The sequence below is a fragment of the Pseudopipra pipra genome, chromosome 5 (assembly GCF_036250125.1).
Source record: "Pseudopipra pipra isolate bDixPip1 chromosome 5, bDixPip1.hap1, whole genome shotgun sequence".
Classification (NCBI taxonomy): domain Eukaryota; kingdom Metazoa; phylum Chordata; class Aves; order Passeriformes; family Pipridae; genus Pseudopipra; species Pseudopipra pipra.
Genome location: NC_087553.1, coordinates 27,522,053 through 27,545,287, shown reverse-complemented (window position 1 = coordinate 27,545,287; position 23,235 = coordinate 27,522,053). Strand labels below are relative to the sequence as shown.

Sequence of the window (23,235 nt, the reverse complement as noted above, 5' to 3'; positions counted from 1 at the left end):
AACCATTCTATGATTCAATGATTTTGGTGCCTTAGAATTTATCTGTCCAGCAGGTCATAACTTCACTGATAGTGTTTAGGGCAAGGTTGTCCCATCCTGTAATGCAGTCCTGGTCCCAAGAGAAGGGCTGAGAATACCAAAGTTCTCCAGGAGGAATAGGGACCAGGGCTTATTTCAGTTCCACTGTGTCCTGAGTGGAAATCAGATGTTCTCAATGGATTGTGTAGGTATCACTTGCATATAGGCAATAGCAACTCTGCAGGAGTTCTCTGCAACTGGTCTGGGAAGTGCACTGCCTCAGGAAGCCACTAAATTAAAGTAATCTAAGTAGGGTTGGGGTGGGGTGGCGCATTAACACCATTTGCTACTTGTTAAGAAAAGAGTAACTATGCTTTGGGCCATCTGATGGCCACCAGCTGGGAACCTTAGCTGCATGGAGATAATCATATGACCTGAAGTCGTCTTTTTTCAGTCTTACATTTTCTGTACCTCTCTGATATCATGTTATGATGACTTGTGTGAAAGAAGCAGCTGCCTGAGCATTCTCACAGCATTCAAGGAGTCACACACACACTCCACCCAAGACTATAACTGCTGAGACCAGAGCACCTTTGCAGTGAGCAGCTCCAGTGAGCTGACAGGTGCCCCTTTTCACTCTCACACATACACCCACTGTCAGGTGCACTTCCTCCTCCTTCAGTCTCAGCCATAGGTTTCCCACAGCAGAGTCTCAGGCATCAGAATTTATAAAAATAATCAATTTAATAGAGTGGTACAGCAGCAGGTCAGCTTGAGCTGAATGTCTTCAGAGAAGGACCATGAACAAATCCCTGAGCAATTATATGCTTATGACTTATACACCTGCCCCTGATGTGCAATTAATGCACTTTTTTAGTCCAATGGTGATTTTTGGTCTGAAGTCTTCTAATATCTTACTGGATTATTTTTCTGTCTCCATGCAGGCAAGCTGTTACCTTATTTTATCGAGTTGAGCTTCTGCTGATGGTTGTAGCCTTCTTATCTTGTGGTTTGCACTTCTTGTTCATTGGCAGAACATGGTTAACTAAAAAAGTCTTAGGATAAATATTACAACTAAAGCATCCGTGTATTATCAGTATTCTTCTCATACTAAAGACAAAACACAGCACTGTACTAGTTACTAGGAAAATTAACTGTATTTCAGCTAAAAGCATATCTTGGTGAAAATCCACAGCTTATGGGCCAAGGCTTCAGTAACTCTAGCTACTCATGCTAAGCAAGCAAAGCTAAGCAAACAGCATTCTAAATCACACAGTACTGTAACTGACTCATTCTATTTAAAACTTATATAAGCTAAACAACTAATATATCTAAACACTTGATCATTGGTTGCTGCCTTAAATAAGTTCCCAGTAAAAGCCACATTTTTTTCATGCTATAATATGAGTATCACACAAGATGATGATGTTTGTACCTAAGCCAAAATACACAGTAGTTTACATATGAAATAAGTGAAACTATCTAGAAATTGAATTTCCTAAAGATGAGGACAAAGATCTTCAAAGAGGCCCAACTCACACATAAAATGAAAGTTGCTGTTGAAACACTAATGAAGCAACAAGTTTCAAGGCTGTGCCAGGACACCTGATACCCTCGAGCATCCTTACCTATGGATGATGTTTTTTCTGTCATCAGTTACTGATTCACTCATTCCAGGGAAGGGCTGCTCTCCAGTTTTGTTTGAATGCCGGTCCTCTAATCAGCCGGAGAAAAGGAGTCACTTACATAAGCCAAAGGAAAGGAAATGCTTCTGCAATACAGCTCACATGAATAGCTAGGACTGAGCGCTGCTTGGCTCCTGAAGTCCCGCTTCTGCATGTTCTCACCCCGTTTCTTTAGAGCTGTCTTGACTGGGAGGAGTGGGAATTTGGGAGGCTTTCCTCTTCTGACTGGTCTTTCTTTTTCAAGGCAGTTGGTGAAGGAAAGTGGAAGGCATGACTCCCTCCTCAGACAAAGATGTCAACGGGCTAGATAACCCCAGCTTTGTGGTGAGTCTGCTTTCTGAAGGGTAATTCTTGCATTAACAGGTGCAAGCCCTGTGAAAGGAGGAGAAGGGGAAAACTGGGGGCTTGGGCTGGTGCAAGGATTCTGATGTGTGATAAAGTCTGTCTTGGCTCTTATCGACAAGAATCTGAGGAATGATTTCCTCAGTACAGCCGCCTGCTGCTGCTGCAGCCTCAGCATACTTTCTACTCTCTGGCACCCTTTTAACTTCTTTTCTCTCTATTATTTCTAAAACAATAATGGAGATAAATGGCAGCACGAGTGTATCTGTTCTAAAAAGCAAGTGATCTCGTGGCTCCTTGTGGCCGTGTTCCTGTGTACAGCATTTTATGTGTTAATTAGTAAAATTACAATAGAAATTTAGCCTAGTAAGGAATGTGTTTCTTTGTCTTCTGAACCTATTTTCAGTAGGATGAATTTTCAGAAAGGTGGGTGAAAAAGGGGTTTAAGAGTCAGTGGGGGAGGGCACCCTGTGGAGATACAGCAGGGAAATAAAAGCTGTAAGTGGTATGCCAATCCAGGGGTGTGTGGTGCACTGGGAATGCTGCTGGCTGTAACAGCCACAGGGCAAGAGCCTGGGGCACAGTATCTCACAGCAGGGATTATCTCCATTAGAAACTAAAAAAGATGCTTATTTTTCTGTCAGCAGGTGTGAAGGAGTGGGGTCCTGCAACTGTCTTGCTACCTTGGTACAAACCACTTGTCTGGGGAGGCTTTTAACCTCCCAGTATACAAGTCCCGCATTTCTTAGATAGCTCTGGCTGAGCTCGCTGTGAGCAGTGGAGGTGGGGGTGCTGTGCCAGTTGTGGGCAGAGGCTCAGGGAAGTGCTCAGAGCCAGAGGTTTTCTTTCATTGTTTTTAACAGGGTCTCTGTTTCTACTTGCTCTGCCATAATGCATATCAGGCTTGTGACTTCTTCTAGTTTGAATCACCCCCAAAAAGGTAGAAGACAAAGGTCTTTTACCTGTAGTTCAAGCAGTTCAGTTTCTGACTGCCCTCCTGATGCACTTTTTTAAGATGTGGTTGAGGACCTTGATGCTGTGCCTGGTGCCTGAGGCACATGGAAGGTGTCCTGGTCCCCTGGATTCATGAGAGCAGCTGGGCTGAGAACCTTCAACAGTGGTTTACTTTCCCTGCTCCACACTGCTCCTGCCTCATCCTCCTGCCAGCATCTCAGCATCACAGGCTGCCTGAAGCTGGAAGGGACCTCTGGAGGTCACCTTCTCCAAACCCCCTGCTCAAGCAGGTTCACCCAGAGCCAGCTGCCCAGGACTGTGTCTAGATAGTTTTTTAATATCTCTAAGGATGGTGAATCCACAACCTCTCTAGGCAACCTGTGCAGTGCTTGGTCACCCTCACAGCGAAAAGGTGTTTTCTGATGTTAAGATGGGACCTCCTGCATTTCAGTTTGAGTCTATTGCCTCTGGTCCTGTCTCATCCTGTTACCTCCACTCCATCCTTCCCCTGCTGAGCCTTGCTTGCTCACTCCTCTCCAGCTCCTGGGGAGGGTCAGGGCCTCATGTGATGATCATGCAGCTCTGTTGCTGGCACAGGCTCTGCCTGGCTGGAATATGCCTCCTAGTTAACTCAGGAAAAACTGCAATGAAAAGAAAGGAGCTTACTGCTGTCTGCCTAGCTTAGCATTCATCTACCCATGGTGTTATTCAGGAGTAGTTGTCCCCAAATAACTCCATGCATGGGCAGTCTTAAGCACCTTGCTGTACACTTGTTAATCCATGGCTCAGGCTGTCTTGTTCTGAAATGAAATGTCTCCACAGGGAGTTATTAAGAAATGCCTTTTGCTCTTACAGTTCATGCCTGAGTTCAGTTGGAATTAACTCTGCCTTCACCTATCTCTTTTTAAGTATCTGTAATGTTCCCAGTTTGCCTAGGCTGGATAAATACACCATGTTTGTTAAAGCAGCATCTCTGCCCTAGGTATCTCATAGCAGAGTCTCAGGCTTTAAGTCCATTAAGGTGGTTTATCTGAATGGGACTATGGTAGAAACAGCTAGAGCCGGGTGCCTCTGGGGAGGGATCTTGAACAAAGAAATTCCTTGGCAAAATGCATCTTTATAAAAGTTAACTCTGCAAGACATACAGCTCCCTGGGGAGCCCTGGGCTTCTGGCTGCTCTGGGTGGGGAGGCATCTGAGACCTCCTGGGGAGCAATTTCAGTTGGCTCCTTTGGAAGGGACACTGGGATTTCCCATCCACTGGTGTCCCTGTGTTTTACCCAGTTCCTCTGCAGGAGTGAGGTTTTCTAGTAAGAAAAAAGGCAGGTGAGTTTACTGAGGCAAAACACTGGTAAGGATTGGAAAGAGAAGACCAAGGAAATGAAATATAAAACATGTTTTTACTCAGTAATTAGTGGCAGCCAGGTGTTTTAGCGTATTTTATCAAAAATGCTGTTTGAGTGAAATTGTCAGGAGGGGCAGAGACCAGAGGACAGTGCAGGTTTTACTGATGAACCCGCTGCACACTCTCCCTTGCTTCTGGTTGCAGTTTCTTCATCCTTAGCCAGACTTTAATGATACTAACAAACTTTGTCCAGATGTCCCTTTGAGGCTGAGACACCGTCTACTGTTTCTTCAGGCTGAGACATGCATGTGCATATGAAAATATTCTATCTGTGTTTTATACCTCAGTTTTAATTTCCCCTCCTTATTATTTTTTTTTATATCCTAGCACTGTTGAAAGCTACACAGGAGGTGTTCCTGCCAGACATGAAGTGTGGCTGCAAGACAGGTGGCTGCTGGGTGCCTGCAGGGCACAGGGTGCCTGTGGCTAACAAAGGGTCTCTCCTGTTCTCCAGGTTGAAGATGGAAGCCACTACTGCTCCTCACCAGATTGTGCTGCCCAGGGCCCAGAGGAAGGTGGGGGCACAGGCCATGGTGGGACCAAGCTTGCCTACACTGTCACAGATGTGCCTCCCTGGCATCTGTGCATCCTGCTGGGCATTCAGGTGTGACGGGGAAGCAGGTGGAGGCTGGGGGTGGGTGGAAGTTTCATGGCTATTCAGCCAGTTAATGGGGGTAAAACCTGAATTTGTGAGTGCTTGACCTTCACTGGGAACGACTGGAGCTCTGGGGCTGGATCTTGTTGAACTCAAGCCCTTCCCACCACATCTTGAGCACTGACTGTTATCCTTGTGCCCACAGCCACATTGCACCCTTTGAAGTGCAAATGGTAAGGCAGAGTCCCGAGGCGGGGGCCAAATATTTAATAAGAACTGGTTGTGTACCTCAGCTGAAGGTAAACTGTGTAAGGGCTTCTGAACTCTGCCTTCCCATGGCAACAAAAACTAAGCAGAAGTGCACACACTGCTTTGGCTGGTGTCCATGCCCAGGGGTGTTAAACCACACAGTGCCACCAATGCCATGCTGGGTATGGAGCCTTGGGGAAGAGAGACCTCAGAATGATTAGGGTAATGATGGACCGTGCTTGGAGCTTGATGGGAGTTTTGTACTTTTTTTCCTTAAATGGTTGTCTCAAATTTAGAGTGTTATCAACCCAAGGTTTTCTGACCAAGGCAGCATCATAATTTTAATAAAACATGCCACCAATGAACACAGTGAGTTTATGAGTGCCACCACTTCCACCACTGTGCTCCAAGGTAAGAGCTCACAACCAGGGTTAATAATTAAAGCAAAATAAGTTTGAAAAATTATTTTCATATTTAGTCATTAGCTAAAGGTCATTGTAGAAATATGTTTATGACTCTTCTGGCAAATACAATGCCCAATTCTTCCATTCTTTGGCATCCGGTTTTTATGGTTATTCATAACTGCACTGTGTGAGAAAAGGTACTGAGGGTAAAGAATTTGTAGCTCCAGTGTGCCAACTGTTAATGTTATCATTTATGGTGTGAATGAGACAGACTTAAATATTTGCATTTACTTTGCCTGATTGCTCTCTCCCTCTACCTTGGGATATCCCCATCTTTCTGGAAGAGCAGCCCTGACAGCTTTGTCTGCAGGTGCTGCAGATAAGCTGGTTGTGTTTGACAGTGGTCTGACAGGGGAGTCCAGAGCACTACAAAGGTCTTTGGGCACGAAAAGTAGGAGAAATTTGAGTGGATACATTGCAATTCCTGTAGGTACTTTGGAACAGCCCCTAACAGAGAATTAAGGCTGCTAAAACAAAAGAGAGAATGGGTAATACTAGTACCACCCAAACACAAATCTGTGAGTTGTTTTCAGATTTCCCTCAACAACATGATAATAATATAGAGCCAGTTCTGTGCCCTTCACCCAGTCTTTCTCTGTGGCTTCTAGCACTTCCTGACAGCCATGGGAGGTCTTGTAGCTATCCCGCTGATCCTCTCCAAAGAGCTTTGCCTCCAGCACGATCTACTCACCCAGAGCCACTTGATCAGCACCATCTTCTTTGTCTCAGGAATTTGCACCCTGCTGCAAGTCCTCTTTGGAGTCAGGTAGGCCAAATGCAAGAACTGGGACACGTGAGCAATTACTGTGTGCTGAGCAGTTACTGTGTGCTTGGCCACCACTCTGCTGCTGAGTTTATCTATCAGTGAGAGTCATTTGCTACCCTTGGGCAATCAGGGCACATGCCAAAGCACCCTGAAATTACTGTACATGAGAGCTTTGCAGGGCTACCTCGCTGTTCTGACTTTTGCATCTCCTGATACTTCATACACCTTTTCCTGGGCTCATAAGGAATCTGTCCTCAAAACAATAAGGCGTTGCAACATTCAGTAAAAAGTATCTGCTTGCCCTTTACCCCAAGGATCCTTCTGCTAGAGTTTCCATAGGAAACTCTACGGGAGGGGATAATGAGAAGAAATTAAATGGCATGTGCTGCTGCTTAGGGACTCAGGGAGGAGCTCTGCAGCATGTCCTGTTGAGCAGTGCCACTTGCCATGCTCAAGGATTCGTGGCACAATCTGAATGTAAGCAAGGTAAATCCTCTTTGCAGATGAGCTGTTTACGAGACAGTAGAGAGATGACCGTGGAGTTGCCATTCAGTACCCAGAAAATGAAGCACTTAATGAGAGACATTTCCTTTCCAGAAAGACCCTGTATCTTTGCTGACCTTGCAAAATTTCTTCTATTCCCCTTGTCATAACTCTGGGCTGCCTCTCTCTTTCCACAGACTGTTTTTAACTCCAGTAGGGTGGCAACCTGTGTTTCTCACTTCAAGGGCAAAAAGTACACATTCTTTGGCTTCTGAATGTGAGGGACCTGGTTAAAACTTCTGCCTTCAAATCACTGGTTAACCACCAGCTCCACAAAATATCTTTACTCCTCCTGTTTTTTTCACCACTGAAACTTTTCCATCTCTCTATGTCTAAAGAAGTGGCTGTAGACAAATTCTTCTGGAGGGTGCTCCCCTTCACCTACATTGCTACAGGGTTAGTGGAGGAAGGGGGCCACCCTGACCACTAAAAAGAGAGAATCTGGTTCTTCAGCTAAATTCAGGCTGGGGTGCATAACTGTAGCTGTGGCTGCTAGTGTAATTCAGGCTGGAGTTCTCCCTCCAAATTCCTCTGTAAATACCTGAGAGCTGTGACATCCCCTGCTCGATGTGAGCTGAGGATGAAAGAGTATCAGGGAGGCTCTCCCATGGCTGAATAGCTAAATGAAGAACAATAGATCAAATGAAGTGGTAGGGAGTTGTTCCTATAGGATAAACTTGAATGGCTTTTGCTGTGCTGAGGGTGCAGTTTTGCCTTATTTCCTACCAGAAAGGTGAGACAGCCTGCTGTGTGGCCAGAGGCAAACCAAACCTGAGCAGACAGTTGGAAGCAGATAATTTTTTCTCCTTTTACTGTTTTCTGAAATTCTGTAATAGTTGATGACCATAATTCACCAACAAGACAGCCAGAAAAGTGGTAAATAATGAGTTCTGAGATATGCTTTTCCCTACAAAAGTTCTGTGCCACTCTCCGAGGCCCTGGGGAGCCCTTGGCTAAGTGCTTTGCACACTTCCTGGTGTCCATATTTAAGATTAATTCAGAGGAGAAGAAGCATGTAGATGATCTATTAATGTGGCATGGAGAAGAGGGACTGGACCATTCCTCTTACAGAGGCTGGCCTGGTTGATGTGTCCAAGTGGCAGCTCAGGGGTGGGTGACAACTACAGCCTGTAACTAGGCTGTGAGAGAAGCTGGGGGGCAGAAACCACTTTGGCTAAAAGACAGTGTTGGCACATGAACAAACAGATGGGAACTGGGCATGAAGTTGAGGAGGTGTAATATTTCCTTTGCTAATCCTGCAGCTTTCCTCTTGCAAACCCCACTGGAAAGCGTTCAGTGTGCCCATAAGCATCACCTTGGCACCCCGTTTTGCTCCAAGCCCACGCATACACAGCACTGGCTGTGAAATAGCTCAAGGACCAACACAGCAGAAGCTATAAATCTATTGTTAATTTAAGTCATGGCACTGGGCCTTCTCTGTTTCTTTTTGTTTGTTTGTTTTTGTGTGGTTTTTTTTTTTTTTTGCCTTGCCCAGCAAAATTGTTTGAAGGCTACAACATATTTGGCCAAATACCATAAGTAGGTGACTCCAAAGATAACTGATACTCAAATATAATTCACTGTCCAAGCTTCGACAGTGCTTCAGTTGTACATGGTAATTGCAGTGGTAAAAATATCTGTTTTAGGTGACAGAGACATGATGCTGTTACAGCTATGCCATCTCTTGTTTTCAGGTGCTTTCCAGAGAATGGTGGAAATGCCTCTGTTTCAGGGAAATCTGTGACCTGCAAAAGTACTCACCCAGCTTGATGCCCCATTGCATTTCTGAGCAGGTGCCATGAGAGATCCTGGGAAAAGGAGAGGTTGCTTTGGGGGCTCCTCCCAGGGATACTTTCTAAAGAGAAGGAAGCAGAGGCACCTCAGAGGTTTCTCTTGCTATTTCAGGGCTGCTATGCCAGCCCTCAGGCAGCTTTGGGTTTTTCAAGTACACTAGAGGAATGGCTAAGACACCTTGCACTGCAGTGGGGGCTTAAAGCATGTGGGGTTTAGAGGAGCCAGTCAGGCCTTTTAGGTCTGTGTCTCCATTTCTTCATGTGTGGAAAGAGAAGAGGCTGGTGTAGCTCATAGGAGCATCACTCTGCTTTATAAAGCTCTGCACAAAACCAGTGCTGAGCTCCTCTGGAGCTAAGAGCTCCTTGCTAGCCCGAGGGCTTCCCAGAGAGGTGTTACTGTAAGCCAGAAAACACAAGGCATGATTTTTAAATTTATTTTGCTTTCCTTTCTCTGACCCTATGGAGCTGAGTTTCTAGCATCCTCACTTGTTATCTTTTCCCTCTGCTCTCCTTCAAGGTTGCCTATTATTCAAGGAGGGACTTTTGCATTCCTGACCCCCACCTTGGCAATGCTGTCTCTCCCCAGTTGGAAGTGCCCTGCCTGGACACAGAATGCCACCTTGGTGAATGCTTCTTCACCAGAATTCATTGAAGTCTGGCAGACACGGATGCGAGAGGTATATTGCATTTTCAGTGGCACCCACTCTGTATCAGGACTCTTTGCTTTCAGAAAAGTGCTTGACCATGTCATGGCCATCACTGCTGGAGAAACTTCCAATGCTGGAGAAACTATTCCTAATGGACCTTGGCCTTCTCCCTGTTGCGGCTTCCTAAGCATTTATTCTCTGTCAAAAAAGCAGGTGCTTCACTCCTGCTGAACAGGAGACATACAGACCTCCTCATGTGATTTATGGTCCCTGCAAAGTCTCTACTGGTCCAGCCAGATCCCTTCTCCATGAAGCATGGCTAGCCTTGAGGGAGGGAAAATGTTTCCAAGAAAAGGACCCTGTCTAAGCACAGGAAACCTAGCAAAAAGAAAAACAAGGCAAAACCTACTGTAAATATTAAGGGAAAGGGCATCTTAGGTAGCCAGAAAGGAGGAGGAAAGGTCAGGGATCTCACTGCCTCATTCTACATCAATTGTCTTATTAGAGCAAGTGGCTAAATTTGCCTCTGTCGATCCATTTGTTGGTGTGCTTTGCAAACCACTTGGGAAGCATTAAGAGCTCACCAAGGATTTGCTGTGCAGCACAGACTGCTCTCTTTGCTGATACACATAAATCTGTCACAAGGACACTGCTGATTTTTCCTTTCAGGCTGAGTGGTTCACCCAGACCCTGTGTTTCCCTTTGGAGCTGGGGGAGGGAAGGTGCTCAGCACCACAGAGGACCCAGCCTGGACTTATCACCAAATCCGAGAAGGCAGAGAGCAGCCCCACCCCTGAGTCCCCTGCCTGAAGCTGATGCTGAAGTGAGCAGCATTTCAGAATGTAATTGCTGGCTCCTTAGCAGCGATTGTCAAACACAGGGCAGTTCAGGGTGATAAATATGTTCCCGGAGAGAAACTGATACTCAGAAAAAACAGAGGCTGTAATGACTCACCTGCCCCACCGGCGTGCTGAAGTGATTCAAGTTCTTCCCAGAAGGGAGATAGTAGAGATCACAGCCTTGCTCCTGTTTTCAGGGCAAGAGGTTTTCCCCTGCTTTGGGGGCAGCAGGAAGGAGAGCGCAGGGCAGCTGATGCATGCTTGGGTGGACCAAGAGAACAGCGAGAAGGTGATCTTTGGAACAAAATTAGCCCTGGTGAGGACTAAATCTATCAGCCAAAGAGAGAGGTGCTGTGCTGCTACTTTGGTGGTCCACCCCCACATGTAATGTTCAGCCAGGTTTTACTGTGGGAGACAGTCTCAGTGGGAGATCTCCGTGCCAGTCCGTGACTGGATATTGAGCCTGGCTCTCACACTGGATTTGCACTGACTTATGAAGGCAAGGGTCTTCCAACCTCTGTTTTCTTTCTCCATTTTTCCAGGTGCAAGGAGCTATCATTGTAGCTTCCTGCTTTCAAATCTTCGTTGGATTTTCTGGCCTGATTGGATTTCTGATGAGGTTCATCGGCCCCCTGACAATTGCTCCCACCATCACCTTGGTTGCGCTACCTCTCTTTGAGTCTGCTGGGAATGAGGCTGGGCAGCACTGGGGCATAGCATTCATGTAAGTCTCTCTCTTTTCCAGGAAACCCGAGCATATGCAAATCACTTGCCTCTAATATGAAACCAAGTGTCACAGTCTGTAGCAGAGTTTCCCTGGGTATGAGGTTTATTTGTCACTGACATGTGACAAGGCAGATGTGTGATATAGTCATTCCCCCACCCCTCAGTAGGTTAAAGCCCTCAGCAACAAAGCAAAACCCAAAAATGAGCTTAAAAACCTGATTTTTGTGAAAATGCAAAGTTCATAGGTCAGTAGAGAAACAAGTCTCTCCAGTGTGTGGGCAGTCTCTGTCACAGTTGGCTATGCACACCCATCATTTAAGTTAAAAAGACATTCCTAGAATGACAAAGTTGAGCACTCAGAGTCAGGTATTCTACATAAAGCTGGTGCTTTATGTATTGTTTTCACACGAGGAGGAGGAGTTGTTATCTCTAGAGGGCCTGGGGGCTTTGGAAATGTCTGCACATGTAGCTTTGCAGCAGTGAGTGCTCTTTCAGGGACATTTGTGTGCATGCCCTTTTGCATGAGTGTACAGAGTGTGCTGGGTGGTGGAATTTCCTTGGTATTTGAGAAATGAATTAAAAAAGTAGAAATGCAACTGCATGGTTGCCCTGCAGACTTGCCACCTTCAGATCCCTAGTGTAGACTTCAGCTTGGGATAGGATGCAAGAGGAGTAGGTTGTTAACCTCTCTATGGGCTCCATCATTTACTGGTGTTTTCAGAGCTGACTTGGAGACTCAGGACCTGGGCTTGAGTGTAGCCCTGGGAAGGCAGCATGTTGTTGTAGGACATGATTCAGTCCATTCTTTCTCTCGATCTCTTCTCCTCCCTGCACCTCCCCTCCCAGACCCCAAAAGCCACCTCTCTTCTCCACCCCCATTTCCTCATCTTGCTAGTCTCTTCCACCAACACCCCATAGGACTCCAAATCCTGCTTGAAACTCAGCTCTCTTGCCACCATTGTTTTTCCCGTCACATCTCTGGCTTGTCCCGTTCTCCAACTCTGGTGATTTGTCCTAATCCTTTTGCTTAACCAGTTTGAATTTTCCTCTTCAAACTATATCCTTGTCTGAACTATCTCCTTTCTCTGTCTCTCTTCTCCAGACACTAGCTCCTAACCTCAGAGTCATGCTTGACCTCTTTGCCCAACCATGCCACTCCATTAATGGGGTCCCAGTCCTCCAGCCTTTGTCCCTGCTCTCAACCCAAGTCACCCGTTCCATCCAGTTAGTTTCTGTCCCAGCTTTTACCCATAATCCCAGTACTTTCTTTCCTGACTCAGATACCTTAGCCCCACCCTGATCATTGTGCTCTGAACTGTCCCAGTTGTGTCCTCTTTTGCTGCCTTCTCCGTGCTCCATGGGTGTCATTAGGGAAAGAGGGAAAGTGGCGATGGAGGTGGAAGACATGAGCCATGTAGTCTCAGCCCTGCTGTTCAGCCCCACCACATCCCAGAGCTTCCATGATGGAAGATCCCCACTGTTGCCTCAAAAAAATTCTTTAGACTGTGGTGACTTATTCCTTGGTAATGGTGCACACACAGTTCATCAACAGGCAAGGCCTGGACCTACTCAGAAGGCTCAGAGTCTTTATGGTCTGCAAATGGTAAAGCCTGAGATGTTTCTGCTGACTGCCTGGGACTTGGAGTGAATGATCGTTGTTGCAGACTGAGCGTACCTGAGCAGATTTTTGTGAGAAACAGTAATATCCTTTGCCCCAAAGAAGTTCTACTAAATCTCAAATTTCTGCTCCAGGTCATAAGTAAATCCTGCTACTGGTCAAGGCAAAATGACCTTTTCAATGCAGGCTATATACTATGTCTATTTACTGAATATCACTCTTAGAAATAGGTTTGATATATATTTTTCAAAAAATATTTGGCCTGAGGCAGACATTTTCCATGGAAATTTTCATCCCAAATAGGTAAAGTTAGCTAGAGTTATGAGCAGCTGAAAATAGCGTTTGTTAATGGAATGTGTCAGGCAACCTGAATAATAAGCAGCAACACCTCCCTGAGACAGACAAGGGTTCTGTAGTGATTCATAAGGCTGCTGAGCACCTTTGTTCATGCAAATGCACAAAGTGTGCACTCACACAGCCTGTATGGGCTCTGGTCTACTCTCTCTGGTCTGTAGCATTAGAAACCACAAGTGGCTCTGTGGGCACCATATGCAGCCTCACAGTCCCACCATGTTTTTTTCTTTCTAAACAGGGACTGGCACAGCCAAGCCAAATCCTCTTCTTTTACTCTGTGCCACTTAAGAGCCTTTTGCCACTTGCAGAGCAGCATAGGTAAACCTGAAATCAGGAAACCAATAGATCCTATATTTCTAGTATATCTGAATTACACAGAGATTCAGGCCCTGCCTGGACCTTGCAAGTCTCTCAGGTCTTTTGTTCAGTTTGGTGTCATTTTTAAGCTTTCTGCAACTGTATCATACTCACTGATGCATTACCTGGGATGTCAGTCTTGAAACAATAGGGCGAAAAGAGATATTTGCAAATGTGCAGGATCTATCATTAGAGTATGATGGAAAGCTTGTTCCACCACTGGCTTGCTGGAGTGGGGAGCCACCCTCTGGTGCTGAAAGACTGTTGTTTTTGTTCCTCTGGAGTCCTGGGTCCTTGGGTAGCAGGTCTTCATTTAATGTGGGGACAGGTGGGCAGCTGGGTACCCACTTTGTTCATGGTCTCGTTTTCCCTCCTCCTAGGACTATTTTTTTCATAGTTCTGTTCTCTCAGTACCTGAAAGATGTCCCTGTGCTGCTGCCATCTTACCAGAAAGGCAAGAAGTGCCAATTCTCTCCAGTCTACCTCTTCCAGATCTTTCCGGTACGTTGGGGTTCCTGGAGACCCTGGATGATTGTGACGGAGTGACTGGCCTCACCTGCTGCGGGCTGCCTCGGCTCTTTCCACAGGTGTCCAGATGAGTTAGTGCTTCCCAGCCAAGCCTACGTGGCGAGGGGCAGGGGGAGAAAGGTCCCCATGTCCCTGACCCTGGGGAGGGAGAGAAAGAAGGAGGAAGGGCCACCAGAAGCCCCAGCTGTCTCTTTGCCTCCATTCCCTGTGCAGGGGAAAGAGTCAGGCAGGGAGACAGCGACAGCTTGTCCCCCACAACCGTGCTGGAGATGCAGCCATACCCTAACCAGACCCCACTGCTGCATTTGGGGACAGGTGCTGCTGGGGCTCTCCCTGAGCTGGCTGCTCTGCTATGTGCTGACAGTGACCAATGTCCTCCCTGTGGACCCCACTGCCTACGGACACCTGGCTCGCACGGACACTCGTGGGGACGTTTTGTCACAGGCTCCCTGGTTTCGGCTGCCTTACCCAGGTACCACTGCCCCCCCCCTTCCCCATCCTGCCTGCTCCTGCTTGCACCTCCACTTATGACTTAGCAGGGGGAGACGAAATGCCAAAAATCAGGCAAACACCTGCAAACATTCCTGCTGCTCTTCCTCCCTAGATTTCAGGGCAAATGTGCCCCCCACACCTGAACCAAGGTCTTTACTTGCAGGCCAGTGGGGAATGCCAACAGTCAGCCTGGCTGGGATATTTGGCATCTTAGCCGGGGTGATTTCCTCCATGCTGGAGTCCGTGGGAGATTACTATGCCTGTGCCCGCCTGTCCAGGGCCCCGCCGCCGCCGAAGCACGCCATCAGCCGCGGGATTGGGGTGGAAGGCATCGGCTGCCTTCTGGCTGGGGCCTGGGGCACAGGGAATGGCACCACATCCTACAGCGAGAATGTGGGGGCCCTGGGCATCACCAAGGTGAGCCTCACTGCAGCGGGGTGGCTGGGGTGGCTCCTGGAGGGTTCCCCTGCAGGTGTATGTACAAAAGACTGGTGCACACGGGTATGTGCTGGAGCTGGAATGTGATCTTAGCCCACGTCCTGAAAGGCACACTGGAAAATTGTGCCCTGGCCCATTGGTGACCACCTCAGCAGCACTATGAATAATTTAACAGAGGTGGCCAGTCCCTCTCTTTCTCTGCTTATGGTCTGCATGTGGCATTAGTGCACTCACTCATGGCACCTGGCTTAGGTAAGGGTAAAGAGAGCATGTTACATCTAAGCTAAGCTGGAAACTTCCTGAGAACTGACTTTATCAAATACTGTCTGTCTGTCTCTCTCTGACTTCCTAAATATATTTATAAAGAGGAAAAGGAAAGGGAAAGAAGGGGAGGTGGAAGGGGAAGGGAAATAGTAAGAAAAGAAAGAAGGAGAAAGAAAATATTTAATAGGGCTTCAAATTCCAGAATTTTTATAAACCAAGGATGGCAGTCATGTGAAAGGTAGACTATTTCTTTGGGATTATAAAATGTGATAGCAAAGGTTTGTGTTTTTTACCTCTCTATAAAGTTTTGTGAATCCCTTGAATATATTAATTGCTCTTATAAGGTAAACAAATTTCCAGAGATAAGCTGGACAATCAGATCATAAATTTTCACCAAGCTCTGCAGCCAGAGGACAGGTACATCCAGCAGCCAACTAAACAATATTTTCAAATCATTGTCAAATAAGCAATGCCATGCCAAAAGAGCTGTGATTCAGGAAATAAATGCAGAATTTAACTTACAGCTTCCACTCTATAATATTGCTTATTTCACTGGATTTTATAGACCTCACTCACAATAACCATTTTTCACAGACTGAAGTGGTAGTGTTTGACTGAGGTGGCTGCCTCCGGCACCAAGGATGTCTGGATGTCTGCATGGAGTCCAGTTTAGCCTGTCAGGACATGTACCTTGTCACTAGGAAGTCTGTGCATACTGATCATATACCTGAGCCAATTCTTTCCTGACATGTAGTTTGCTGCATATATTGTATGTATGGGATGCTGCCCAGATTCATAGTTACCAGATTATAGGACATGTTCTCACCATGTACGCTAAGTCCTTCAGGTGGACATGCCATCCTTACTGATTCAGGAGAGATATTTCCCTTAGATCCCACCTCTGCTTACTCTGTCCACTCTTAAGAAAGCTGAAAATACAGTGGCATCTCAGTCAACTTTAAATCAGTGTAAACACTCTGGCTGGGACAGATGGGGATGCTGAGAGCACAAGGCAGATTTAATTTCTTTTTTAATGTGGGAAACACATTTTTCCATAACAAATGGAAGCACAAGGGACTTGTTTCCTCTGCTTAAACAGAGATGTCCAGGACCACCTGAGAAATCTTTGGACATCTCAGATACCCACAGTGGTATCCAAACCTTCAACTGAATGTGCCATTGAGTTTTTGGGCCAGAGCTGCAACCTCTGCCCAACAGGCTGGTGCTGGAGCCTGCCATCCCTCGCCTCTCTCCGCTGATTGGTGTGTGATTGCCTCCTCTTCCTCTTGCCCCAGGTAGGGAGTCGAATGGTCATCATTGCTGGTGCCTGTGCCATGCTCCTGAGTGGCATCTTTGGGAAAGTCGGGGCGATGCTTGCCAGCATCCCCAGCCCAGTGATCGGAGGCATGTTCCTCGTGATGTTCGGAGTTATCACGGCAGTGGGGATTTCCAATTTGCAGGTAACGCTGTGTGAACTCTGTTTCATCCCTAGAGAAAGAGACTTTAGTTTCAAGTCAGATTGACTGTGTCAGATATAACCACACTGCAGCAAATGCAGACATTCGTGTTGACAATTCCTTGGATAAAGATATGGGGATGTACCCAGAAGGGCTAAATCGCAGAGGGCTCCCTGGCTGGGGCAGGGCTGTCTGGCAGCAGTGACCACAGGATCACAAATGCCCCAGCAGCACCAGGTCTGTCTGACTGCAGTGTTTGCATCCCACCATGTCTCATGAACACAACAATAATCCACAGTTTTGGATAATTCTGAATGTAATGTGTACAATTTCTCTGTGCAGTATACAGATATGAACTCCTCAAGAAACATCTTTATCTTTGGATTTTCTGTATTTTCTGGCCTCACAATTCCCAACTGGGCAAGCAAAAATAGTGCACTGCTGGAAACAGGTAAGAAATGACATCAGAAGCATTCTCTGTAGCATAACATTGAAGCAAAGTTGATCCAGAGAAACCCTTTAAAATGCAACTCTTCCTGATAAAATCCTGAAACCTATGCTTTGACTGTGTCCTGTTCCTTTCTGTGAGGGCTGTTTTTGCCTTTTGCTCTGATGCACGCCTCTGGTGTGGAAATCTCTTCTGTTGATCAGCAACTGCACCTCACCATATTCCTCTTGAGCTAAGGATTGCAGAGCACTTCCCTGGGACACAGTCTTGGGGTGGGGCAAGAGAATACTCCAGAGCTGAGTCTTGACCAAGGTCTTGATGAATGAGGCTTTCTTATGTCCTCATACACAATAAAACTTTGTGCTTCCAAAATGCAAGATCAGACTCCTCTACTAAATTCCGTCAAGTTCACTTTATTGAAATTTCCAGTTCTCCAACAGTTACCCCTTCACTGTGTCTTGTGTGACTAATGTGTTCATCACAAAGGCCGTAGTGTCTTCTCTTAAAATATACATGGCATGATGGGTGGGCTGTTTAAAGAGCTCAGCCCACAAACCACACACTCCATGGATGGTCTGTCAGATGCTCAGTGCCACTGGGCTTTGCTAGTGCCTATCAGCCCTCTAGGGGAAACATCACACCTGATTAGCTTGTGGTGAAATCCCATGCTAAATATATTCATATTTCTTTGGAAACTGTAGCTCGTGCTCCTGTGGGAAACTGCTAGCTGTTACGTCATGGAGGTGCAGAATGTGTTTGGAGCAGAAGGTGGCTTTTTCTGGGACAGGGCTGTGATCTGCACTGTTAATAGGCTCTTAGTGTATTTATTAGTCATCTCCTGCCCACTGCATATCAGTCAATAATCATGTAGAATAAAACTGTAGGTCTGAAACTGGCAGTGAGATCTATCTCCTTTTCATTGCCAAATCTGCTTTGGGATTTGCAAGTCTAGTTCAAGCAAGCATGCAGTTTGCAGCCTCTTGGCACCAGGTATGCTGCTGGTAAAACATGTGTCCCACTACACCACTATCTAAAGCTTTGTTTTTCTGCTAGGAATCATCCAGCTTGACCAGGTGATCCAGGTGCTCCTCACCACTGGGATGTTCGTGGGTGGACTCCTGGGGTTTATCCTTGATAACACCATTCCAGGTAGGATTTGCTGAAATGTACTACTGGTTTGTGCCTGTGCTAGGGTTTGTTTCCTGGTATTTTTTGTCTTTGTGACTACTGTTCTATGGGCAAGAGTTGCGCTAGCAACCATGAAGCACCATGAAACTGTACTCCTCCCAGGGAGGGGTGAGGAAGGGAGATGTCACTGAAAAGAGCAGCATAACAAAAACTAACTAATTTGTCAGGAACAATCCAGGCTGAGGAAAAGGTTTATTTGGGAAACATGTCTTTTAGGGAAAATGCCAGCCTAGAGCCATGTTGCTGGTAAAAATGAAAGAGAAAGGCAGTTACAAGAAGTGGAAGGAGCCAACATGTGCCTACTTATGGGAGCTGCTCAAACGGAGCCACAGCAGTGGAAAGCAATAGGAAAATCTGATGACCAAAGAGAGGATATAGTACCTGCAGCTGTCCCTCAGAGGGACAAAGAGCCTCGGATTTTCATCAAGCCTGGGGAGGGATGGCATAAGAATAGGGGACGAAACCATCTTTTCTGCTACAGGAAAAGAGCAGGAATCTGTTAACCAGATTCTTTTTCTGTCTCAGGCTTATTGGAAAGCCTTTGGGTCATTAATTTTCCTGTAGCCCTCAACCTTCAGCTCCTCCAGAATTTACAGGTGTGCTCACTCCTTTTCCCAAGAGGAAGTCAGCTGCCACAACAGTTATGGGCCCTTAGGAATTCCTTAGCTAGGGTAAACACCTGTGACTGACTAGTAATTGCTAGCTAAATCCACTCTGAAAGTATCTGGGCAGTTAACATCCAGCCTTGCTTTCACTTCACTGTATGACTTACTTTGAACAGTACTTGGATCCCCCATGGCAGGTGAAAAATTTGTCTTGGTATACTTGATTCCCGTGGAAAGCAGTGGAGAAGACTGCTTATCTGGAAGCCATTGCAGGAAGACATGTGTTGTCTGGAAGCTCATTAGTGAATATTTTTAAAGAGCTTTGGAGCTAGAAGGGTTTAAGTACAAGGGATCTGTATGTTGTGCTGGGCCTGCTGGATTTGAGAAGTGGGTGTGAGGCACACAAAGTAGTCCTGTGCTCAAACACCTGCTGTTTTAAACACAACAATCTCATTTTTGCTGTTGCAGGAACACAGGAGGAGCGGGGGCTACTGGCATGGAAGCATAGCCACAAGGGTGGGATGGAGAGCTCTCTGCTCATTTCCAAGGTCTATGATCTTCCATTTGGCATAGGCACCAAATACTGTGCTGTCTCTTGGTTTCGGTATCTCCCTGCTTGCCCCAAAAGACTGTCTGGCAACAAGAGAATGGATGAACTGAAGGCTGCTGGACAAAAATGCACCGTTAAAGCAAGCTCAGAAAGAGACTCTGAGATCGGTGCAGATACAAGGATATAAGGACCTGGCCTCAGCACAGGTGAACTCATCTCAGAAGCAGAGGTCTGAAAGCCTGTCTGCAGCCCCCGTCATTTGAGCATGAGCTGGCAGCTGTTGAGGGTGGAACAGGAGAATAATGTCTTCCTCTTCCCAGCTCTGCTCCCTGCACCACTGGTGACCTTGAGGGAGTCATTCTTTTCCTCTCTCCTTCTGCCTGGCCACCTCTAGGAAGAACCTAATCCCTCTTCAGGGAACACCAAAGCCCAAGAAATGCCTGAGCAAGATGTTCTGTTTCCTTCCTTGCACTGAATGTTGGGCACCCCAAGGACCAGCTGTTCAGCTGAAGCAGAGGGCTTCCTGTGCCCTCATCTGGCAGCTCAAGGAGTCAATGGAGAAGGCATCCCTGATGTGGGCCCTGTAACACTCTCAGGCATCCCTTGGGTTGAGGCTAATCCCTACCACCTTTAAGATCTGTAATGGCAACACTCACCTTTCAGCTTGTGTTTTATACCTCATCCTGGCCAAGGGGAAGGAGCAGGCACCTCTAGGTCATGATTCATCTCATTCCATGTTCCAATAATTTAGTCAGTCAAATGAATGTTGTTGTAAGAGAGTTATCTAAGATTAATGGGATACATTGAATTCTGAACCTGCCTCTCCCTCCTTAGACCACAGAGGGACTCCAGAGACCTTACTTAGATTCTTGGCCTAACCCAGCTTCACTGAAATGTATCCCACTTGGGGTGCTGGGAGCAGTCTCAGGTAAGCCAGTTTCCCACAGGGCACCCTGCCCTACAAAGAAGAAGGAATCCTTCTGTTCACAATCTGATATGTTCCTGTAACTGCTATGTCCTGTGTACCCCCACTGTACCTGTCAGTCTGGTGCGGTGATTGTGTGGTGACAAGCATTTCTCTGGAAAACACGTTTGCAGATTCTTGCTCCTGGTCCCTATCAGCAGAGACAGCCTTAACCTATATGGTCACATACAATATGACTGCATGTGGTGCTGGTTGCTGGTGATGTGTGATAACATTGTTGCTGTAGCACAACCTTGTGTTTCCTGCATTGAGATTTATACTTCCTTTTTTTTTTTTAAATAAATAAAATGTATGCTGTAATGATATTTCTCAGGGTGGTTTCTATAGTGAGGGGAAGGTAGTATTCAAAGAATCACAGAGTAATTCAGGTTGGCAGGGACCTCTGGAGGTCACCTGGGCCAGCTCTTGCTCAGAGATGGTCCTGCTAGACCAGGTTGCAGAGGACTGTGTCCCATTGAGCTATGGATAGAGAGCTATAGCCTCTTTGGGCAGCCTCTTCCAGGTCTGACCACCCTCATGGTGTAAAGTGTTTTCCCTTGTGCCTAACTGGAATTCCTAATGCTCCACCTTGTGTCTGTTGCCTCGTGTCCTTTCATGGTTCTTCTCTGAGAAGAGTCTGACCTTGTCTTCTCTGTACCCTCAGCTGGACAGCTGAAGGCCACGGTATGATGGCCCCTTCAGTCTCTCTTGTCTCAAGACTGAACAAAACTGTGTGGTTTCAATGAAAAGCCTGTTACAGTCTTGTTCTTTGGTTCCACACTGCAGCTGTAGTGATAGGTGGCTTGTTTATTGGTAACAGATATAATATGTTTTTTTGCTTGGAGAGGGAATGAAGCCTGAATAGATCAATTGTGTGAGTGTTAGCATCTTAAAGAAAGAAACATTATGGTATAAATAGTTTGCTGTTATGGGCAGATTGGAGAGACTCTGTTGGCAATTGTTTTATTGGAATTGCCGTGTCTTTGTTGCATCTTGGGGTTGTTATATCTTTCAGAGAAAAAATGATTTGTACATTGAAGTATATCTGACTCCCCCTCCACCATTACATATTTTAGATATCACTGGTCCCAGGCATCTCAGCTCTGGTATCTTCTTCATCATCCCCAACCTTGACTATACCTCTAGGCTCATTTAGAGCCAGCCTATAATCCCAGGCTGCTCTCTCTAGCAGGCAAATCCATGGCCTTACTCATCATCTCTCTCAAATTTACCTGTGCTGTAGCACATGTGTGAAAGTGAGTCGAAGGTCTACATCACTGTGGTCCTGTGTCTGTGCTGAAGCTGCCAGGCTGCTGCTGGCCAGACCCACCACGGGCTAGAGGTTTAAATGGGAACAGGACATACAGCTAATGGATGAGGTACAGAAGTCACATCAATAGGGTGTGTTCCCCATAAATGAGGAACCCTCAGTAATTTTGCTGTCTCCATGTTAGGTATATGGCTACAGCCATATCTTTTTGCTTTTCCCCATAAGACATGTTAGGATGCTGGCAAGTGCCAGAGGCTTATATTTGCTTTAGCTTTGCTTAAAAAAAATATCATTGGCACAAGTTGATTATGAAAATCAGTCTAGAATTGGCTTTTTATTCCCCACCCCACAGCTGGAGAACACTGTCTATCTGTTGTGCTGTCACCCTGCACACCCAGCCTGCTGCCATGTCTGTATGTCCCCATCTTGTATTTGGCTTGCAAGCTCCCTAGAGCTGGGCACGACTTTACACATCCCCAGAAGAGGCACGTTACCCAAACACACCTATGGCTCTGGAGGTGCAGACAGCTGCAGGGGTGGGAGGGAGTGGTGCTGGGAGTGGTGGTATGCTGGTCGGGGGCAGCTGTGTCCTGTTGCTAAGGCTTAGAAGACATTTTCAGAAGCTGTTTACATCCCTGTTTCAATCTTAGGCTCCTAAATGCCCTTTAAAATTCCCCCTTTGATATGTTAGTTATATATTTATAAAATATCCTTTTATTTGTCTCAGGGGGACAATCCTGTATTTTAAAATGAAGTAGGCAGGGGTTAGTCTGCAGGGCCACCACTCCTCCTAACTGCATGTGGCCACTTGAGATTTGGAAATAGCTTTGGCTTTGCACCACAGCAAAACAGCTTCTGTTTATTTGCTACGTAATGAAAAAATGAAAAGCAGACGATCCTCAGGTGTAAAACTGAACACTTGAAGGCTGCTCCAGATTGCTGGGACAACAGCCAGCTACTTGTCAACTGCATTTCCCTTTCATGCTACTGAGTCCTGAGTGCAGCAAGACTTACTGATGTCAGCCAGGTGTGGGGGTCACTCTGCTTGCAGCTTTGCAGAGAGGCAGATAGCTAATTGGGAAATCCAGACAGGTGCTCCTGCTGTTCTGGCTGAGGAGAAACAGTGATGGGTATTTGCTTGTACCTAGGTACACTGGCTCTAGAGCAGCTAATCAGAGGCTCATTTTCATAGCTTTCTCACAAGAAGACATGACCCGGGCAGTAGGAGTGTCCTTTGTTATGCTCAGTGTGTTGTAAAGTGAGGGGCTCCCACACGGCTGTGCAACTGGGTCCTATTCTGTGCTGTTCAGCTTGGTCTGCCCAAACCCCTACAATGGCAGCACTTCCACTGATGTGTCCATGTTTCTCACTCCTCCATCTCTGCTGCCCTTCTGCTTCCAACTCCTTCCCACCTCACTGCCCCAGTGGCCTGCTAGCCTACATTTTTCCAGATTTTTTTATGAAACGTTTCCATCAGACCAACCACTGAGCTCAGTGTGGAACATGTGCACACCTAACAATACTGTGTTCAGGAATTAGGGCTGCTTCACTGCCAAGGCAGAGCAGACCTCACACACACCAGGCCAGAACAACTATTGTCTCTGTAGAGTTGGCTCTGCAGGACAGGAAACCACCTTTCCACATTACAGACTGGCCTGTGCTCTTGTAAACTGTGAT

At 46.5% G+C, this 23,235-nt stretch overlaps 2 protein-coding genes across 5 annotated transcripts in view; both read left to right on the top strand.

The window, feature by feature from the left end:
- Positions 1–23,235, top strand: part of WDR91 (WD repeat domain 91) — a 104,084-nt gene that overhangs the window by 44,507 nt on the left and 36,342 nt on the right. The gene's annotated exons all lie outside the window — the stretch shown is intronic.
- On the top strand, positions 1,645–20,297 carry LOC135414459 (solute carrier family 23 member 1-like). 4 transcript variants are annotated; one of them, XM_064655266.1, is made up of 13 exons: positions 1,652–2,027; positions 4,858–5,007; positions 6,320–6,477; positions 9,331–9,490; positions 10,842–11,023; positions 13,735–13,855; positions 14,198–14,354; positions 14,538–14,791; positions 16,372–16,536; positions 16,876–16,984; positions 18,035–18,130; positions 19,243–19,530; positions 20,159–20,297. In XM_064655266.1, the coding sequence occupies exons 1-12, from the start codon at positions 1,974–1,976 to the stop codon at positions 19,509–19,511; spliced, it is 1,875 nt and encodes a 624-aa protein (XP_064511336.1). In that variant the 5' UTR covers positions 1,652–1,973; the 3' UTR covers positions 19,512–19,530; positions 20,159–20,297. The 4 variants fall into 4 exon arrangements, with proteins under 4 accessions (XP_064511337.1, XP_064511336.1, XP_064511335.1 ...); XM_064655265.1 differs by having other exon boundaries at positions 1,653–2,027; positions 19,243–20,297; XM_064655267.1 differs by lacking the exon at positions 6,320–6,477 and having other exon boundaries at positions 1,645–2,027; positions 19,243–20,297.

Coding starts and splice junctions, on each gene's coding strand:
- LOC135414459 (XM_064655266.1), top strand. CDS start 1,974: ATGACTCCCTCCTCAGACAAAGATGTCAACGGGCTAGATAACCCCAGC. Junction 16,985..18,034: donor TAGTGCACTGCTGGAAACAG/GTAAGAAATGAC, acceptor TTTTTCTGCTAG/GAATCATCCAGCTTGACCAG. Junction 18,131..19,242: donor CCTTGATAACACCATTCCAG/GTAGGATTTGCT, acceptor TTGCTGTTGCAG/GAACACAGGAGGAGCGGGGG.